This window comes from Poromitra crassiceps (assembly GCF_964638095.1).
Source record: "Poromitra crassiceps genome assembly, chromosome: 14".
Classification (NCBI taxonomy): domain Eukaryota; kingdom Metazoa; phylum Chordata; class Actinopteri; order Beryciformes; family Melamphaidae; genus Poromitra; species Poromitra crassiceps.
Genome location: NC_139633.1, coordinates 13,967,992 through 13,984,188, shown reverse-complemented (window position 1 = coordinate 13,984,188; position 16,197 = coordinate 13,967,992). Strand labels below are relative to the sequence as shown.

At 45.7% G+C, this 16,197-nt stretch overlaps 1 protein-coding gene across 1 annotated transcript in view; it reads left to right on the top strand.

Annotated features, from left to right (window-relative positions):
• kif26ba (kinesin family member 26Ba) overlaps positions 1-13,671 on the top strand; it is a gene marked incomplete at both ends in the record, with an annotated part of 135,376 nt that extends 121,705 nt beyond the window's left edge. The window contains 6 exon segments of the mRNA XM_083650621.1: positions 27-269; positions 558-715; positions 1,274-1,488; positions 7,806-8,071; positions 12,913-13,063; positions 13,523-13,671. Coding sequence (XP_083506747.1) covers positions 27-269; positions 558-715; positions 1,274-1,488; positions 7,806-8,071; positions 12,913-13,063; positions 13,523-13,671 — 1,182 coding nt within the window.
• Between the last annotated feature and the right edge of the window lie 2,526 nt (positions 13,672-16,197).

Here is a 16,197-nt window from a genome sequence, read left to right as displayed (position 1 = left end):
CTCATCCTGCCTTTCTCCGTTCCCAGTCGCAGAGCTCAGTCCAGGGCCCGCAGCAGCAGCAGCAGCAGCAGCAACAGCAGCAGCAGGGTCCTTCCCCTGGCTCCTGGTCCACCCAGTCTCTGAGCCGCAGCCGGGGGGGAAGCTTGTCCGCCAAGCTGCCTCTCCGTGCCGTCAACGGTCGAATCTCTGAGCTCCTCCAGGGCAGTGCAGGCTCTCGCTCCAGGGGCCATGCCCAGGGAGGAGGCACCGAACCTGGGGAGGAGAGAGGAGTAGGAGGGGCAAGGTAAGTCACTGGAAGAGGCTGCTGCCCCCCCCCCCCCTTTTTCTTACATTTTTGGTATTTCGCTGACCTTCTTGTACAAACTGAATCATATCAAGTGCAACTCTTTTGTGCAACCTGTTTTATTAGGATGGTCCTTATATTTGCTGCTCTTAATGTAATGATTCTGCTGGACCCCTCTTTGGTTTCTTCTCTCAGTGGAGGAGGATCTGGAGCTGCAGGAGGTGGTGGAGCTGCAGGGGGTGGTGGAGCTGCAGGGGGTGGTGGAGCTACAGGTGGTGGTGGTGGAGGAGGAGGTGGAGGGGCAAGTGGAGGAGGAAGCTCCCTGGGAGAGGAGAAGCCAGCAGGGGTCCAGACCCTGCCCTCTCCCTACAGTAAGATCACAGCTCCCAGAAAGCCACATCGCTGCAGCAGTGGCCACGCCAGCGATAACAGGTAAGATTATAGATAACAGATTATTATAGATAACAGATAACATTCATGGAAGTTCATTATTGAGAACTGTAAAATGTTTGTCTGGACTTGCAACAGCAAAGTGAGTTGGTCTGACTATTGTATCCTATTATGAGTCAGTGTGATAAACCAATGTACTTTTGGTGCTGCTTAGAGCAGTGGTTTTCAAATGGGGGTCCGGGGACCCCCAGGGGTCCGTGGCACTTTGCCAGGGGGTCCGCGAAAAGTTTTCAGGAAAATAAAAATAAAAAATATTTTTTTTTGGCAAAAGCTTTAGTTCAACGAAAATATGTTTTAAATCTAAAAATGGTTCATGGATTACATTCTAATCTAACAAACCTATCAATCTAGAAGTCAAGCACATTACCGTGGATTAATTAAGCTTAGCCCAAAATCACAAATCAGAATGAGGGGGTCCCCGGTATATTTTCTATCTTGTAAGGGGTCCTTGGCTGAAAAACATTTGGGAAACCTCTGGCTTAGAGCATTTTAGTCTCAGAATGTACGTTTAAACGCGGTCTCATCCTGCCTCTCTAACAGCAGCGTGCTGAGTGGCGAGCTGCCCCCGGCCATGGGCAAGACGGCCCTGTTCTACCACAGTGGCGGCAGCAGCGGCTATGAGAGCATGCTGAGAGACAGCAGTGAGAACACGGGCAGCACGTCGTCCGCCCAGGACTCCCTCAGTGAACACAGCTCGGCCACCACCTCGTCCAGACGCAGCTCCAAGAGCAGCAAGAAGAGCCGGAGCAACACAGGTCACTCCCATGTCATTATTACACTCTTTATTTTTTCATATTGGTTCAACTGATAATACGGAAGATTTCAAGTTTTCTTGTCTCCGACAACACTGATCGTACATAGAGGTGGGTCACGGGGTTTACCCAGGCTACTGTGAGGGAAGCCATCAGAGAGGACATCATAGAGACGCTATGGTGAAAGGGAGGTAAGAAACAGCAGGCTGTGGTAGAGTGGAAGGAGCCAGGTAGGAAAGGTGACCCTGAGCACCCAGCTGTGAAATGGTAAAGGGAATCTGCTGGTGTCGGCCATAATGAATATACAGTACACCACAGCACCATACAGCCAGCTAATGTGCCAGGCAAATTACACTATAGCGCTTAGCCACGATGATGGATATGTGCATAAAATCAGAATGGAGAGAAGCAGCTCTTCGCGCTGTGTGGGTGAATGCTGATGTCAATGAGAAAACCCTCTCCATCCATCTGTATAGAGTGAATACAGAATGAGGATGTAGCCTGACTCCCTGCCAGACGACTGACTCTGTTTTCAGCTCTTTTACCTGCTACAGTACCTTAAGGCAGGGCTTCTCAACCTGCGGGTCGGGACCCCCAGGGGGCCGCGAGATTATTTTAGGGGGCCAATGATTCAATGCATTATAATTCTATATATAAACTATTAACTATATTTAAACTGTATAAAAAAGATTTTGGTGAGTGAGTGAAATCTGCGTGAATGCATGCGCACTGCAAATGGCCATGCAGATACAGAAGCAGCTGAGACACCCTGAAATCACTACCTCAGTCTGATCGTATCATGCAACACATGAAACCACTACCTCAGTCTGATCGTATCATGCAACACATGAATCCACTACCTCAGTCTGATCTGATCATGCAACACATGAATCTACTACCTCAGTCTGATCGTATCATGCAACACATGAATCCACTATCTCAGTCTGATTGTATCATGCAACACATGAAACCACTACCTCAGTCTGATCTGATCATGCAACACATGAATCTACTACCTCAGTCTGATCGTATCATGCAACACATGAATCTACTACCTCAGTCTGATCGTATCATGCAACACATGAATCCACTACCTCAGTCTGATCTGATCATGCAACACATGAATCTACTACCTCAGTCTGATCGTATCATGCAACACATGAATCCACTATCTCAGTCTGATTGTATCATGCAACACATGAAACCACTACCTCAGTCTGATCTGATCATGCAACACATGAATCTACTACCTCAGTCTGATCGTATCATGCAACACATGAATCCACTACCTCAGTCTGATCGTATCATGCAACACATGAATCCACTACCTCAGTCTGATCGTATCATGCAACACATGAATCCACTATCTCAGTCTGATCGTATCATGCAACACATGAATCCACTATCTCAGTCTGATCGTATCATGCAACACATGAATCCACTACCTCAGTCTGATCGTATCATGCAACACAGGGCTGTATTACTGAACGGGCATACCGGGCACAGGCCCAGGGGCCTGAGAGCTCAGGGGGCCCATGAGCTAGAGTCTCTTCGCAGGCCGCCACAGGCGGCCTGCGAAGAGACTCTAACTCAGGGGCACTCAATTAAAATTCAAAGAGGTCCAGTTCGATAACATTTCCTTAAGCAAAGGTCCGGAACATTGTAACGTAGCTTGCATTATGATTCAGTGCCATTGAACTCAATGACTGAAGTAGCCTAATGGTACAATGTCTGTATACAACTGACTGTTAAATCAAGACAACAAACTTCCAGCTCCACCTTTTCTCTTTAGAGAAGTGAGCTATCTATCTATCTATCTATCTATCTATCTATCTATCTATCTATCTATCTATCTATCTATCTATCTATCTATCTATCTATCTATCTGTCTGTCTATCTATCTATCTATCTATCTATCTATCTATCTATCTATCTATCTATCTATCTATCTATCTATCTATCTATCTATCTATCTATCTATCCATCCATCCATCCATCCATATATCTATCTATCCATCTGCCCCCTCTGTCTGTGTCTGTCTGTCTGTCTGTCTGTCGAGCGTTCCCAATGCAAACTTCTCATGCCGTCGGGCAAGTGAATGTGTGTGTGCGCTGGTGTGTGTGTGTGTGTGTGTGTGTGTACGTGTGTTTGCTCTATCATGTGTGGCGCTTCCATAGACAGGTCAGGATCGGATCGCACTTTAACCGAGACATACTGGTTTTGAACTGCCCGTAAGAACAATGAATAGACATGTAAGAGTCGTTTGTTTTGACCACGCCATGTGAAATTAAACTTCTGTCTCGCATCCCCTCCGTCCGTGTGTCTCACAGCAGCACTAGGAAACGACAGGGAGAAACGATTCGCTTTGATTGGCCGAGTAGCATCATGTGCGATGATTTACAGCGCATTCATTGGTCTGTGAGCTTCCTGGCAGATGAACCAGTATTACCGTAAAGACTAGAAAAGCATGTGCCGGTTAAAATAGAAACGCTCCGTGAAAATGTAAGTTATCAATGATTTGTAGGTTATAGGGCTCGGTCCGGATAGGACGGCGTCTCGGTCCGGATGCGGACCGGAGTCCGGACTTTGAGGATCGCCACTCTAACTGATGGGGCCCCTGAGCTCACTTCGCAGCTGAGACTCTAGCTTATGGCCCCCCTGAGCTCACTTCGCAGCTGAGACTCTAGTTTATGGGCCCCCTGAGCTCACTTCGCAGCTGAGACTCTAGCTTATGGGCCCCTGAGCTCACTTCGCAGCTGAGACTCTAGCTTATGGGCCCCTGAGCTCACTTCGCGGGCGGCCTGCGAAGAGACTCTAGCTCAGGGGTGCCCAAATTCTTTCCCATGAAGGGCCAAAACTCAATCTGGGTGGAGGGCCGAGGGCCAAAAATAAACGTTGTGGAATTACATTAAAATGCATTGTGTTTTATAGAAAATTAACATTCTAAATCTAAAATAACATTTCAATATAATAATAATATGTAATAAATGTAATAATTTGCAATTGGTTATATATATTTAAAAAAACATCTGCATTTGTGGGGAGCTTAAACATTTAATCAGTAAACACCCAGTTAAAAACAGTTGTATTTTCCACCTTTGTAATCAAGAGAGAAATTTGACTTAATTCACAACTTGAAAAATCCTCAAGGTACTTTGAAAATCAGCTTTAATGTCCATCTTTTGTAAACAATTTGCCATGACAATTTGCAGGGATGCAATCTCAGGAGTGAACACAGTATATCCGCAGCCACATTCAGACACTGTTTCACAAAGTCACCACATGAAAAAGCTTGTCCACCCTTTGCAATCAGTGCAGATATCTGATAACTTGCCCGAGTTGCATTCTGGATTAAAAAAAAGTCGGGGCAATTTTTTTTTTTTTTTTTTTTTTTTTTGTGCTGTGAGGGGGGGCCCGTGAGGGGGCCCGGCCCAGGGGCCCGTGAAGTCATAATCTGTCTATGATGCAACACATGAATCCACTACCTCAGTCTGATCGTATCATGCAACACATGAATCCACTACCTCAGTCTGATCTGATCATGCAACACGAGTGGGAGCTGAATCTGATCTCATAGAGGCTTAGCACACTGTGTTACATTACAAAGAAGCCCAGATGTGCTCATATAGATGGATTTTCTCTCATTTGCCTTCAAACAAGACTGAATCTGTGGATAAAAGAGACCATCCAGCATCAAATGGTCATAAGAAGACACAAAGACTCAAAGGAGGGAGGGAGGGAGAACAGATATTAACAATGGGTACAAGGGAGAAATAGGGAAGACATGTGAAGACGTTTGCACCATCAAAATGTTCATCACATCTCCAGCTGAGTCTTTTTTGTCAACTTGTTTTTTATTCGATTGGATTTTATTTGCTTTCTCTTTTTGCTTTCCAGCTCTCCCCCTCCATCTCTATCTCTCTTCATCTTTCTTTCTCCCCAACCCTCTCTCACCTTTCTCTCCCCCATTTCTCCATGTCTCTCTCCTCCCCCACCACCACCTCCTACCCTCCCTAGCTACTCCCCCCCCCCGCGCTCCCCCCTTTCTACTGTGTAATGAAATACAAATGGCTGAATGTGTCTGCTTGACCTTTCTGTGCTGCACTGAGACCAGGACGGCTGCAGCCATATTAAAATCATCTCTCTCTCTCTCTCTCACACACACACACACACACACACACACACATGCACACACACGCACACACACACACACACACACACACACACACCACACACACACACACACATCCGTTATCTCTCGGTTCATTGTGAATCTGATAACGCACATTCCGTTCGACACGGCTGCCAATTTCTATGCAAATGCTGTGACCATACATGTGCACGTGTGTGTGTGTGTGCGTGTGTGTGTGTGTGTGTGTGTGTGTGTGTGTGTGTGTGTGTTCTTTCCGGTGCAGTGGGCAGATTAGGAGAGTGACCTGCTGCCCTTATCTCTACGCCGTGTGAACAGCGTCAAAACAGCGTCAAAACACTTTCTCTCTCTCCTCCTCCTCATCTGTTTCTCTTTCCTCTTCTGCTTTCTCACTCTTTCTTCTCTCCTCTCCTTCCTATCTCTCTCCAGTGATTCATCTCTCTCTCTTTCTCTCTCTCTCTTGCTCTCTCTCTCTCTGCACCTATGATCTCTCTCTCTCTCTCTCTCTCTCTCTGCACCTATGATCTCTCTCTCTCTCTCTCTCTCTCTCTGCACCTATGATCTCTCTCTCTCTCTCTCTCTCTCTGCACCTATGATCTCTCTCTCTCTCTCTCTCTCTCTGCACCTATGATCTCTCTCTCTCTCTCTCTCTCTTCACTCATCCCTACCTCACAGGATCCCGCTGTCTTATCTCTGATTCCTCTGTAAGATGCTTTCTGCCTCTGTTGTCCAGAGAGAGCTGTAAGCTGTAGATGGATGCATTGGCTGTTAAGGCAATCCCACACTGACATTTCAGTGATGGGTTGATCTCCTCTCTCGAAACCGTTAGACCGCCTAGGCAACCATCTTCCTTACTTTTTGATTGAGCTCACTCACATGTAGCACACATTAGGTGTGGTCCTGTGTATATCCATGGTTATAGAGAGCATAGCAGCGCTAACACTGCCCACAATGTCAGGGCCATCCTTTTCACTGGGCCCACCTTGGCTCATGTGTTTCCTTATGTTCAAGAGAAATGGAATAGAAAGAGAATCTAGAGCTCAACAGTCACGTGACATCTCTTGCCCCGGAAGTGAGTTTCTCATTCATTTTCTCCATAGACATTTTGAAAATTCTTCATATAATTAGTTTTAAGGCTGGAACCAAGCACATGATTCCCCCCCCCCATCTTTATTTTTATTTATTTTTTTGCTCCAAGTGAAATGTTTTATGTTCACTCACGATTTAGTAGGTCACGTGTTGGCTTGGTTCCAGCCTTAAAACTCGCTATATAAGGTTTTTTGAAACGTCTATGGAGAAAATGAAGGGCAAGAAATCTCACGTGACTGTTGAGCTCTATAAAGGCATAAATGTTCTGATTCATGATGTCATATATTGTGTTATAGTTATACTGTATATATCTATAGGCTGTGTTTATTATCTGTTGCAATCAAAACCAATTGAGAATCACGCTTGAACGGCTAAAGCATATGCATGGTGTGCTGCCTCCCTCTGGTCATTTAAAAATAGATTTTCCCTGCTGATACAAAACAAATAATAACCTTTTAAAGACTGCAGGACTCATACACTCCATATCAACTGCTGCAATACTGAAAAAAATGTAGGAATACAGACTGTAGAGTCTTAGGGTGCTTTCTCACTCGGGAACGATTGCCACGATTGCCCCCCCCCCCTCCCCCTCCCCCTCTCTGGTCAGCTTTCACATTACAACATTTCTTGCGCGCTCGGAAACGGAACAGAGTGCACTTGCGTCATCAACTATGCCTGGAGTTTATCGTTGCCCGTGTGTTGTCTATGTGGTTCGAAACGGTTGGCTTTCACACTCGCAAGCGTTCCGTGCCCCGGGCACGCCAAAGCGCTCCCCAGACCACCTTTTCAAGTGGATCCTGTCACGGTTCCCTGTTGCGCGCCAGGGCGCGGAACGGAACGGAACGCAACGTTCACACTCGTCAAATGTTCCGAAACTGGGGTCAATTTGGGGACAAGTGTGCTCGGGAACGGTACCGAGGCGCCAGTGTGAAAGCACCCTTATACTGTTTCAAAGTTTTTCTACAGGTCAGAGGTCAGGGAAGCCTTCTGTGAGAGACACGATGATACTCAGATACTCTACAGTCGTTTGGATGTAAGGATGTCGCCTCTCATCCTTCTGTTTCTTCTTTGTTCTCTCAGGCCTCCAGCGGCGTCGCCTGATCCCCGCCTTGACCCTGGACTCCTCCACTTCCTCTCCTCCTCACCGCTCCTCCAAACCATCCGTCACCTCCTCCTCGTCCTCTTCCTCCAGCCCAGGTGCATGCTGGGTGGACGGGCCACTGGGGCCCCAGGCTCCCCCTAACCCCCGGACCGCCACGGCAACCACAGAAGCCTTCGAGATCAAGGTGTACGAGATCGACGATGTGGAGCGACTGCAGAGGAGGAGGGAGAAGGGAGGGAGCAAGGTGAGAGGGAGCAAGGGAGAAGGAGAGAGGGAAGGAAACAAGGTGACAGAGGGTGAAGTGTGCGAGGAAGGAAGGGGAGAGGAAGGGAATGGGGTCAAAGGGCAGGAGAGAGAGAGTACCGCAGGGATGATGTCTTTTTGTAGGCCAACCCAGAATTGAGCAATTAGCATACTTTTTCAGACCTGGAAAATACTCACTACTTTTCCATACTTGCGTAGGAACCCAATAATGTTTTTATTATTTTTAAATGTTATTTTATATTTAGAATGTAAATGTAAATGTCTATCAAATATAATACATTTTAATGTAATGTAATTTCATCAACATTTATTTTTGGCCCACGGCCCTGCATTGGGATATTTTTACTGGGCTTTGCAGGAGGAAAAAAGAGGCTGGAATCTCTCCTGGTGCAGATACGGATAGGAGGACTAACATGACAGATACGCTCCATATGATGACTGCACATTACCCTACAGTACCTCCCCCTGCAAAAGACACCCTGTCCAAATAGGGCCAAAGGGAGGGGATGCGGGTAAAGAGACAGCTAGCAAAGGAGAGAGAGATAACAGCAAGGAAGGAGGAGACAAAGAGAATGAAGAAATAAGGAAAGTGGTTAAGGGAAGGAGGGAGGACGTGTGTGTCAGTGGGGTAAGGAAGGATGAGGAGTGGATGAAACGAGAGAATCAAAGAGGGTGAAGAGAGAGAGAGAGAGAGAGAGAGGGAGAGAGAGAGAGAGAGAGAGAGAGATGGAGAGAGAGAGAGAGAGAGAGAGAGAGGGAGAGGCAGAAACAAGGGAACAAGAGGGCAGGAGGAATCTTCCATTTGATGCCAAATGAGCTTATTGAATTAGAAGTGTGGGGCATGATAGAGCTCTGTGGTCAGATAGAATATTAAAGGGGAGAACAAGAAGAGGAGGATGGAAAGAGGGAGAGTGGAGAGAGAGATGATTTTAAATTGGCAGCATGTCAGCTACAGTATAATAGTCCAAGTGGAAAAGGGATTGAGTTGAGCTGAGGACAGCCTAAATCCTCAGATGAATGGTACCGTACAAATTCATGTTTTCAATATTAAGTCGGCAACACGAAGGATTTCCACACAATGAATTAGCAGCATGAAATGAATGAATGAATCATTACTGTAACAGTCATTAGCTCCACATGCTATAGGCTTCCCCCCCGTGAGACTTCTTTATGAGGAGATTCATTCCCACCCTCTCTGCTGCTTTTAAAGCATCCATTTACAAACCAGGAGACAACACTAATTCCCACGGTTTTACAGTGTACCATACTCGTCCTCAAACTCACTAAAGGTTTTACAGTGTACCATACTCGTCCTCAAACTCACTAAATTGGTCCAAATGAAAGCGTGGAGCGGATCGCTGAGGTTCCAGGTTGTATAAAAGCTTTATTTATCCAGAGAGGGAGTGGAAAGAGGGAGGAGGGGGAAGAACATGAAATATAGATTTTCCACTTAACCCCCAGCTGCTCTGGTGGAGCGGCTCAGTGGCCGACAGTACAGGGCTGTGCTTATGCTGAGAGACCATGAGGTGTGAATGTGTGTGTAGACAGTACAGGGCTGTGCTTATGCTGAGAGACCATGAGGTGTGAATGTGTGTGTAGACAGTACAGGGCTGTGCTTATGCTGTGAGACCATGAGGTGTGAATGTGTGTGTAGACAACACAGGGCTGTGCTTATGCTGTGAGACCATGAGGTGTGAATGTGTTTAGACAGTACAGGGCTGTGCTTATGCTAAGAGACCATGAGGTGTGAATGTGTGTAGTAGACAGTACAGTATTGCGTCCAAACTCACCGAATGCAAGCACACTCACAACAAGAGTTCCACTAGGGGTCACCTGGCCATCTCAGGTGACTTATACATTTGTGAAAGGACATTTTGGCGTGCTGGCCTGCTCCTTCTTTTCTCTTATAGACAGTACAGTAGCCTTGGCAGTGGACATGGATCAAAGGAATCAGCACCAAGATGAGAAACCGATAAGGAGATCCAAACTGGAGCCAAAACCATCAGAGTAAAAACAGCTGAGAGAAACTCACAGATTGAACAAAACTTTTCTCGTTGTGCCCTCTGAACAATGACCTGTTGTTCACCACACAAGCATGATCCACTCCCTGACTTGAGGAAACCTGTTTGGTGGCCTCATACAGATCAATCAGCATCCAGATCTACCGGATCCCAGACGATTTCGTACCTGGAAAGATCTGGTCCAGGTGACATATCAAATACTGCAGGATACTTTCCTGAAGATTTTGAGGCTCTTAAGTCCGAAAATCCTAATTGTGAAGCGCAACTTTCTTTTTCAAATCACACGCTCATATTCCTCTCTTATCTCCTTCATGTCAGACCTAATTCAACAGTCACAGATCAAGGTTTAAAGCTACAATATGAAAACATTTCAAGAGGAAGTGGGCTATATCTCACTCAGATAGACATGTGGATGTTGTGTGATGTGCAAAGGTTGTTGGTTCAATCCCAGCCTCATGCAATGGCTTAATAGGTGTTCATATTATATGCTGCAGCAGTGATACTTCTTTATCATCATCATCAGTAGTTTGAACACTGATAGAAATAAGCTGATGAAGGAGGCTAGTCACTCCCTGACTCTAGCTCAGCTCACTGGTTCAAATCCCACCTGTCTCACTCTTTATGCTCTGTGTTATTGTCAGTGTGAACACAGTGTGTAGAAATCAGACTAGACTATTGACTATTGTGACACCTTGCCCTAAAGCCTAAAGAGTAAATGTGGAGTGACACCAGAGTTTTAGCACAGGTTTAAGCAACCACCACCACCACCCAAGCTGAACGTCCTGATTGTACCTGAAGGAAGCCTCACTTTCATGTGATCGAGAGACACTGCCTGACTTGACGCTACTTGGAATTTGCGGTTCTGCCATTGAATCTTCACAAACGCTGTGTACACGTTAAATCAAAGACATGAACGCAACCAGATCCAGATACCAATCCAATACCACTGTCATGGAGGAGTTGGAGTTGGCACGGAGGCTGTTGCCCGGTGCTGCTGATAAACTGTGGGAGACGACACAGAGGGGAGGGTTGAAAGCAGAGGAGGGCACACCTGGGACGCCAGGTGTTGCCGACGAGCCCTCTAGAGGTGTAGTGGTTTTGTCGTCGAAACGCCGGTGAAGGGGGGTTACCACCTGATGACTCCAATGACTCTTTTAACCCTCGCCCCTCTGTGTCAAATTCCATCATTAGCCACTTCAGTGTTGCAGATACCATCAAAAGACTCTCTAGTAAGTGCTTGCACAAGGGATATTTACATCTTATTATCCTGTGTTTTTTGAATCTGTGCGAAGCAGACATGAAATCAGATCAGAGCCATGAGCCTTTCAATCCAGCAATCCAGCAACATGTTGGCTGTCGCACACGGAGCAGGTTTGAGCTGGCATGTGTTTTTTGCTCGCTCATTCACATCGACTATTTATATAATAATAATCTGTCGCGATGTCTCTGTCCTCATGCACTCACGAGCTGACTACTTCACGGAGCTTTGGAGGGGGGGGGGGACAATCCGCCCCTGTGTGTAAGCCTAAAGCCTAAAGCCTAAAGCCTAAAGAGTAAATGTGGAGTGACACCAGAGTTTTACCACAGGTTTAAGCAACCACCACCACCACCACCCAAGCTGAAGAACGTCCTGATACAGTATATATATGAACGTCCTGATTGTACCTGAAGGAAGCCTCACTTTCATGTGATCGAGAGACATAGCGAGACAGTGAGAGAGAGAGAGAGAACAGAGTTTGGTCAAAATCCCGCTGTAAAAGGTTTGACCTGTCTGGTTTTTAAAATGTTACATTTCAGCTGTCAATCAACATAAAGCTGGTGTGTTTGTGTGTGGGGGGGGGGTGGATTTCCCAGTACACTATTGTGACACCTTGGCCTAAAGCCTAAAGAGTAAATGTGGAGTGACACCAGAGTTTTAGCACAGGTTTTATTAAGCAATTAATTTGTGTTATTATTACAAAACTATGATTATCTGCACTGTCAAAAAAACATGTTATTTTTATTATGTTTACCATTAACAATTTTCAGAGACCACGCAAAACTGATGGAGACTCGAACCCACGACCTCAAAGGTGACTGGAGCCTCAATACTGCTGGGCAGTAAGCCTACTCTCTGTGCCACCAGGCGAGACTTCTTAAGACAGGTTTTCTCAGGGCTTTAAATCACTTTCCTCTGGCTGTCAGCATTCACAAGTGACCGAGGCTCGAACCCACGACCTCAAAAGTGTCTGAAGCCTCAATACTGCTGGGCAGCAAGCCTACTCTCTGTGCCACCAGGCGACAGCCCTTAACAGAGGTTTTCTCAGCGCCTTAAATCACTTTCCTCTGGCTGTCGCAATTCAAAACTGACCGAGGATCGAACCGACGACCTCAGAAGTGACTAAGGCCTCAATAATGCAGAACAGCAAGCCAACTCTCAGAACCACCAGGTCAGACTTCTTAAGGCAGGTTTTCTCAGGGCTTTAAAACACTCTTTCTTCTGGCTGTCGCCATTCAAAATTGGCTGATGCTTGAACCCACGTTGGTTGTCTGTCTCTCTCTCATGCTCTCAGCTTTCACACATTATGTGCACCTTTTTTGGGGGGGGAAACATGTGAGTAAAGGTGCAGCTCTCTGTGGTTTCCTCTCTCATAAGCCTCTGCACAGGGATGTGCTTATGCTGGGAGGCCATGAGGTGTGTATGTGAAGCAGGGCCATTGCTGAAAGAGAGACAATGTCCTCCACAAAACTCTCTTCCTGGATAAAGGTGAACTAAAAATCCATATCTCTGTCTGTCTCTGTGTTGATCTCTCTCTGTCAGGAGGTGGTGTCCGTCAGCGCCAAGCTCCGCCTCCTGGAGCACCGTCAGCAGCGCATCAGTGAGGTCAGAGCCAGGTACCAGGGTCTGAAGAAAGAGCTGGAGCGGACCAAACAGCACCTGATGCTGGAGCCGCATAAATGGACCACAGAGTGTAAGTGTGCGGTTATGACAGATCAGGCTATGGCTGTGTGTGACTGTGTGTGTGTGTCCGTGTGTGTGTGACACTGTGTGTGTGTGTGTGTGTGTGTGTGTGTGTGTGTGTGTCTATCTGTCTGTGATGGGGGCTGTGAGTAGCCAGTGCAGCTGTCATTCAGTAAGGACTGCCATGCTGCAAGCAGCAATTACAGTATGGCATGATTGAGGAATTGGCAAGCCCACTGTTTGTTCTTGTATGTGTGTGTGTGTGTGTGTGTGTCTGTGTGTGTGTGTGTGTGTCTGTGTGCGTGCGTGCGTGCATGTCTGCATGTGTGCTAAGTTAGCTAGTTAGTGAGCTAAGTTAGTGTTTAAATTATGTCAACAGCAGTATTTCCCTATGCAGAGGGTATCACATCTGTTGAATATTTTGTTTTTCTCTCCCTCCCTCCCTCTCTCTCCGTCTGTCCATGTCCAGTTGAGCTGCAGCAGGCCTACGAGGTGGACTCGCTGGAGTATTTGGAAGCTCTGGAGACAGTGACGGACAAACTGGAGACCAGAGTTAACTTCTGCAAAGCCCATCTGATGATGATCACCTGCTTCGACGTCTCCTCCAGACGGAGGTAGACAGGTGGAGGGATGGGGGAGTGGACAGATGGAGATATGGACAGACTCAAATAAATCAAAAACACCTTTTGAAAATATCCTCAAAATAAATACCACCTTATTGGATGGATGGAAGGAGGGAGGGAGGGAGGGAGGGAGGGACAACTTCTGTAAAGCCCGCTTAATGTTGATCACCCCGATGTCTCCCCCAGATGTAAGTAGACAGAAGGACAAGTGGATAGAGAGATGGATGGATACATGGACGAGAGACATCTGAGACAACAGGCCAACAGAGAGATGAGCCCACAGGTTTTTGAAACGGGTTTAAAAACAGACATCGAATACCATCTGACAGACAAAGAAGACACCTCTTTGATTCAGAGGTACAGTACATGGCTGATGGCCCAACAGACTGACTGACTGACTGACTGACTAACTGACTGACTGACTGACTGATTGGTCTGGAGTTTGAAATGAAACATCAAACATGATCAGATGACCAGAGGTTACAACACTCGGCTTCCAGATAAATGGTCTGGAGAGATGAATTGGAAAGATAGATGCCTCTTTGATTTAGAGCAGACGAACATCCAAGAATGTATCGGAGAAGGAGGAGAGACGAGAGAGGAACAAAGACATTTTGTGACAGACAAAGGCATGGAAGAGAAGAGAAGAGCACTTTTTAGAGTTTAGTTCAGAGCCATTGGTTGTAAATACAGAGTGCTGACTAAAAGAATGGCCGGATATTGTTGCGTACCTAAAAAGAAACAGACACAAAGACAAGAAGAAACAAGAAACTGATCCGGTGGTGAACGATAAGTGCCTTGTGAACACTTCAACAATACTAAGACCAATATTGTCTTTCTCGATGTGTTTGTGTAGCTATACATACTGTATGGTGCTAGCATTACCATAGTGACAAAATGAACCACAGAAGATCAGTGTCCTTGGAAAAAACCTTGTCTTTTCGTGTATACCCATTTTTATTAAGTTTGATCTTTTAATGTGTTTCCCTATGTGCCAAACATACTACTATGGTTTCATGTGCTTAGGTACAGTGGTGCGAGACTAATACTGAGTCCTCTGTATCAAAAATGTAACAAAATTGTCATTGGAAATGCTTTCAGTAAATTTCAAATCAGGCAAATCCATGGGCGAAAAAGGTTAAATGGCCTAATGACAAGCCGACTTGCAGATACATGGTTTTTCCAGAACACCAAAGTATTTGAGAGAAGAAGAAGAGGGGGGGAAACTAAAGCTTGTTTCTTGTGGTGTTCTTTTGACCTTGACTTGACATGACATGGGAACAGGAAAAAAAGTATACTTTTAACCCTTTGGGGGCACTATTGCACCCAAAACAAGACTGACAGCTTTTCCATGTTCCAAGAAACAAAATGACATAGGAATGAAAAGGATTTTTTCTCTGTTCTTGTGTAAATACATCCACTGACTGACTGACTAACTGACAGACTGACTGCCTGACTTACAGACAGACTGACTGACTGACTGCCTGCCTGGCTGTCTTGACTGGTGTACTGTCTGACTGACTGACTGACTTGTTTTTCCAAGTTATTTGTATCTGTATTGTTCTACTCTAGTCTAAAAGAAACAGAATGATCCGTCAATGTGCGTGTGTTTTATAATAAGATATCCATTCTTTTCTATTTGAGTGCAATGGGACCATGTAGAGACTCTGTGTTGTAGTAGGATCATGGAAATGAGAATAATGAGAGATTTAAGTGTGTTGTTTATATGGGAGAAAGACCCAGGTTAAAGGCTGAGCTCCCCACTAATATATGAATAGTTAAGTTATTTGATGCTCCTGTAGGGACAAATGAGTGAATTTGGTTTGGAAGCACTTGCAATGAACATTAGTGATGCAGTAGACTGAGTTGACAACGATTCAGCTTTGAAAAATACAAAGGCTAAAAATGGCAATGCCCAAGACACTGAGGTTGTAAAGGGACAATAGCTACAGATATTATACTGTAAAGAAATAATAGAAAAATATATGAGGGAAAGTAAGAGAGCTAGAGAAAGACAAGGACTATGACCAAATTAAGAGGCACGGATCTCTGCCTGGTTCCATTTTTAGAATGGATAGCGACACTTTGCTAAGATTTGTTAATATTATTATCTATGGTGCTTGAGATGTTTTTGATCTAAATGTTTGTACAAATTTAAATATACGATATAGCCTGTTTTCCTCAGAAAAAAGTACCCCTTCAAAATGCTACTTCTTCTGCATCACCATCATCATTTCTATCGTCGCTCTCATCATCGCCCCCGCTGGCTCATCTCGGAATGTTCTTTGCGGCTAGAGCAGAGAGGATTCTGGGAGATCCCGTTTGTTACCTGAGAGGTAGGAGGGGGACACTGACATCACACAGCTGTCAAAATGTTGAGTGATCTCTGCATGATTTGTCAAAATCATCTTAGAATAGAACAAGGCTGCAGTCACACCGTTTATGTTTCACTGGATTCACACACGCACGCACGCACGCACACACGTGCACGCACACACACACACACACACACACACAGAGA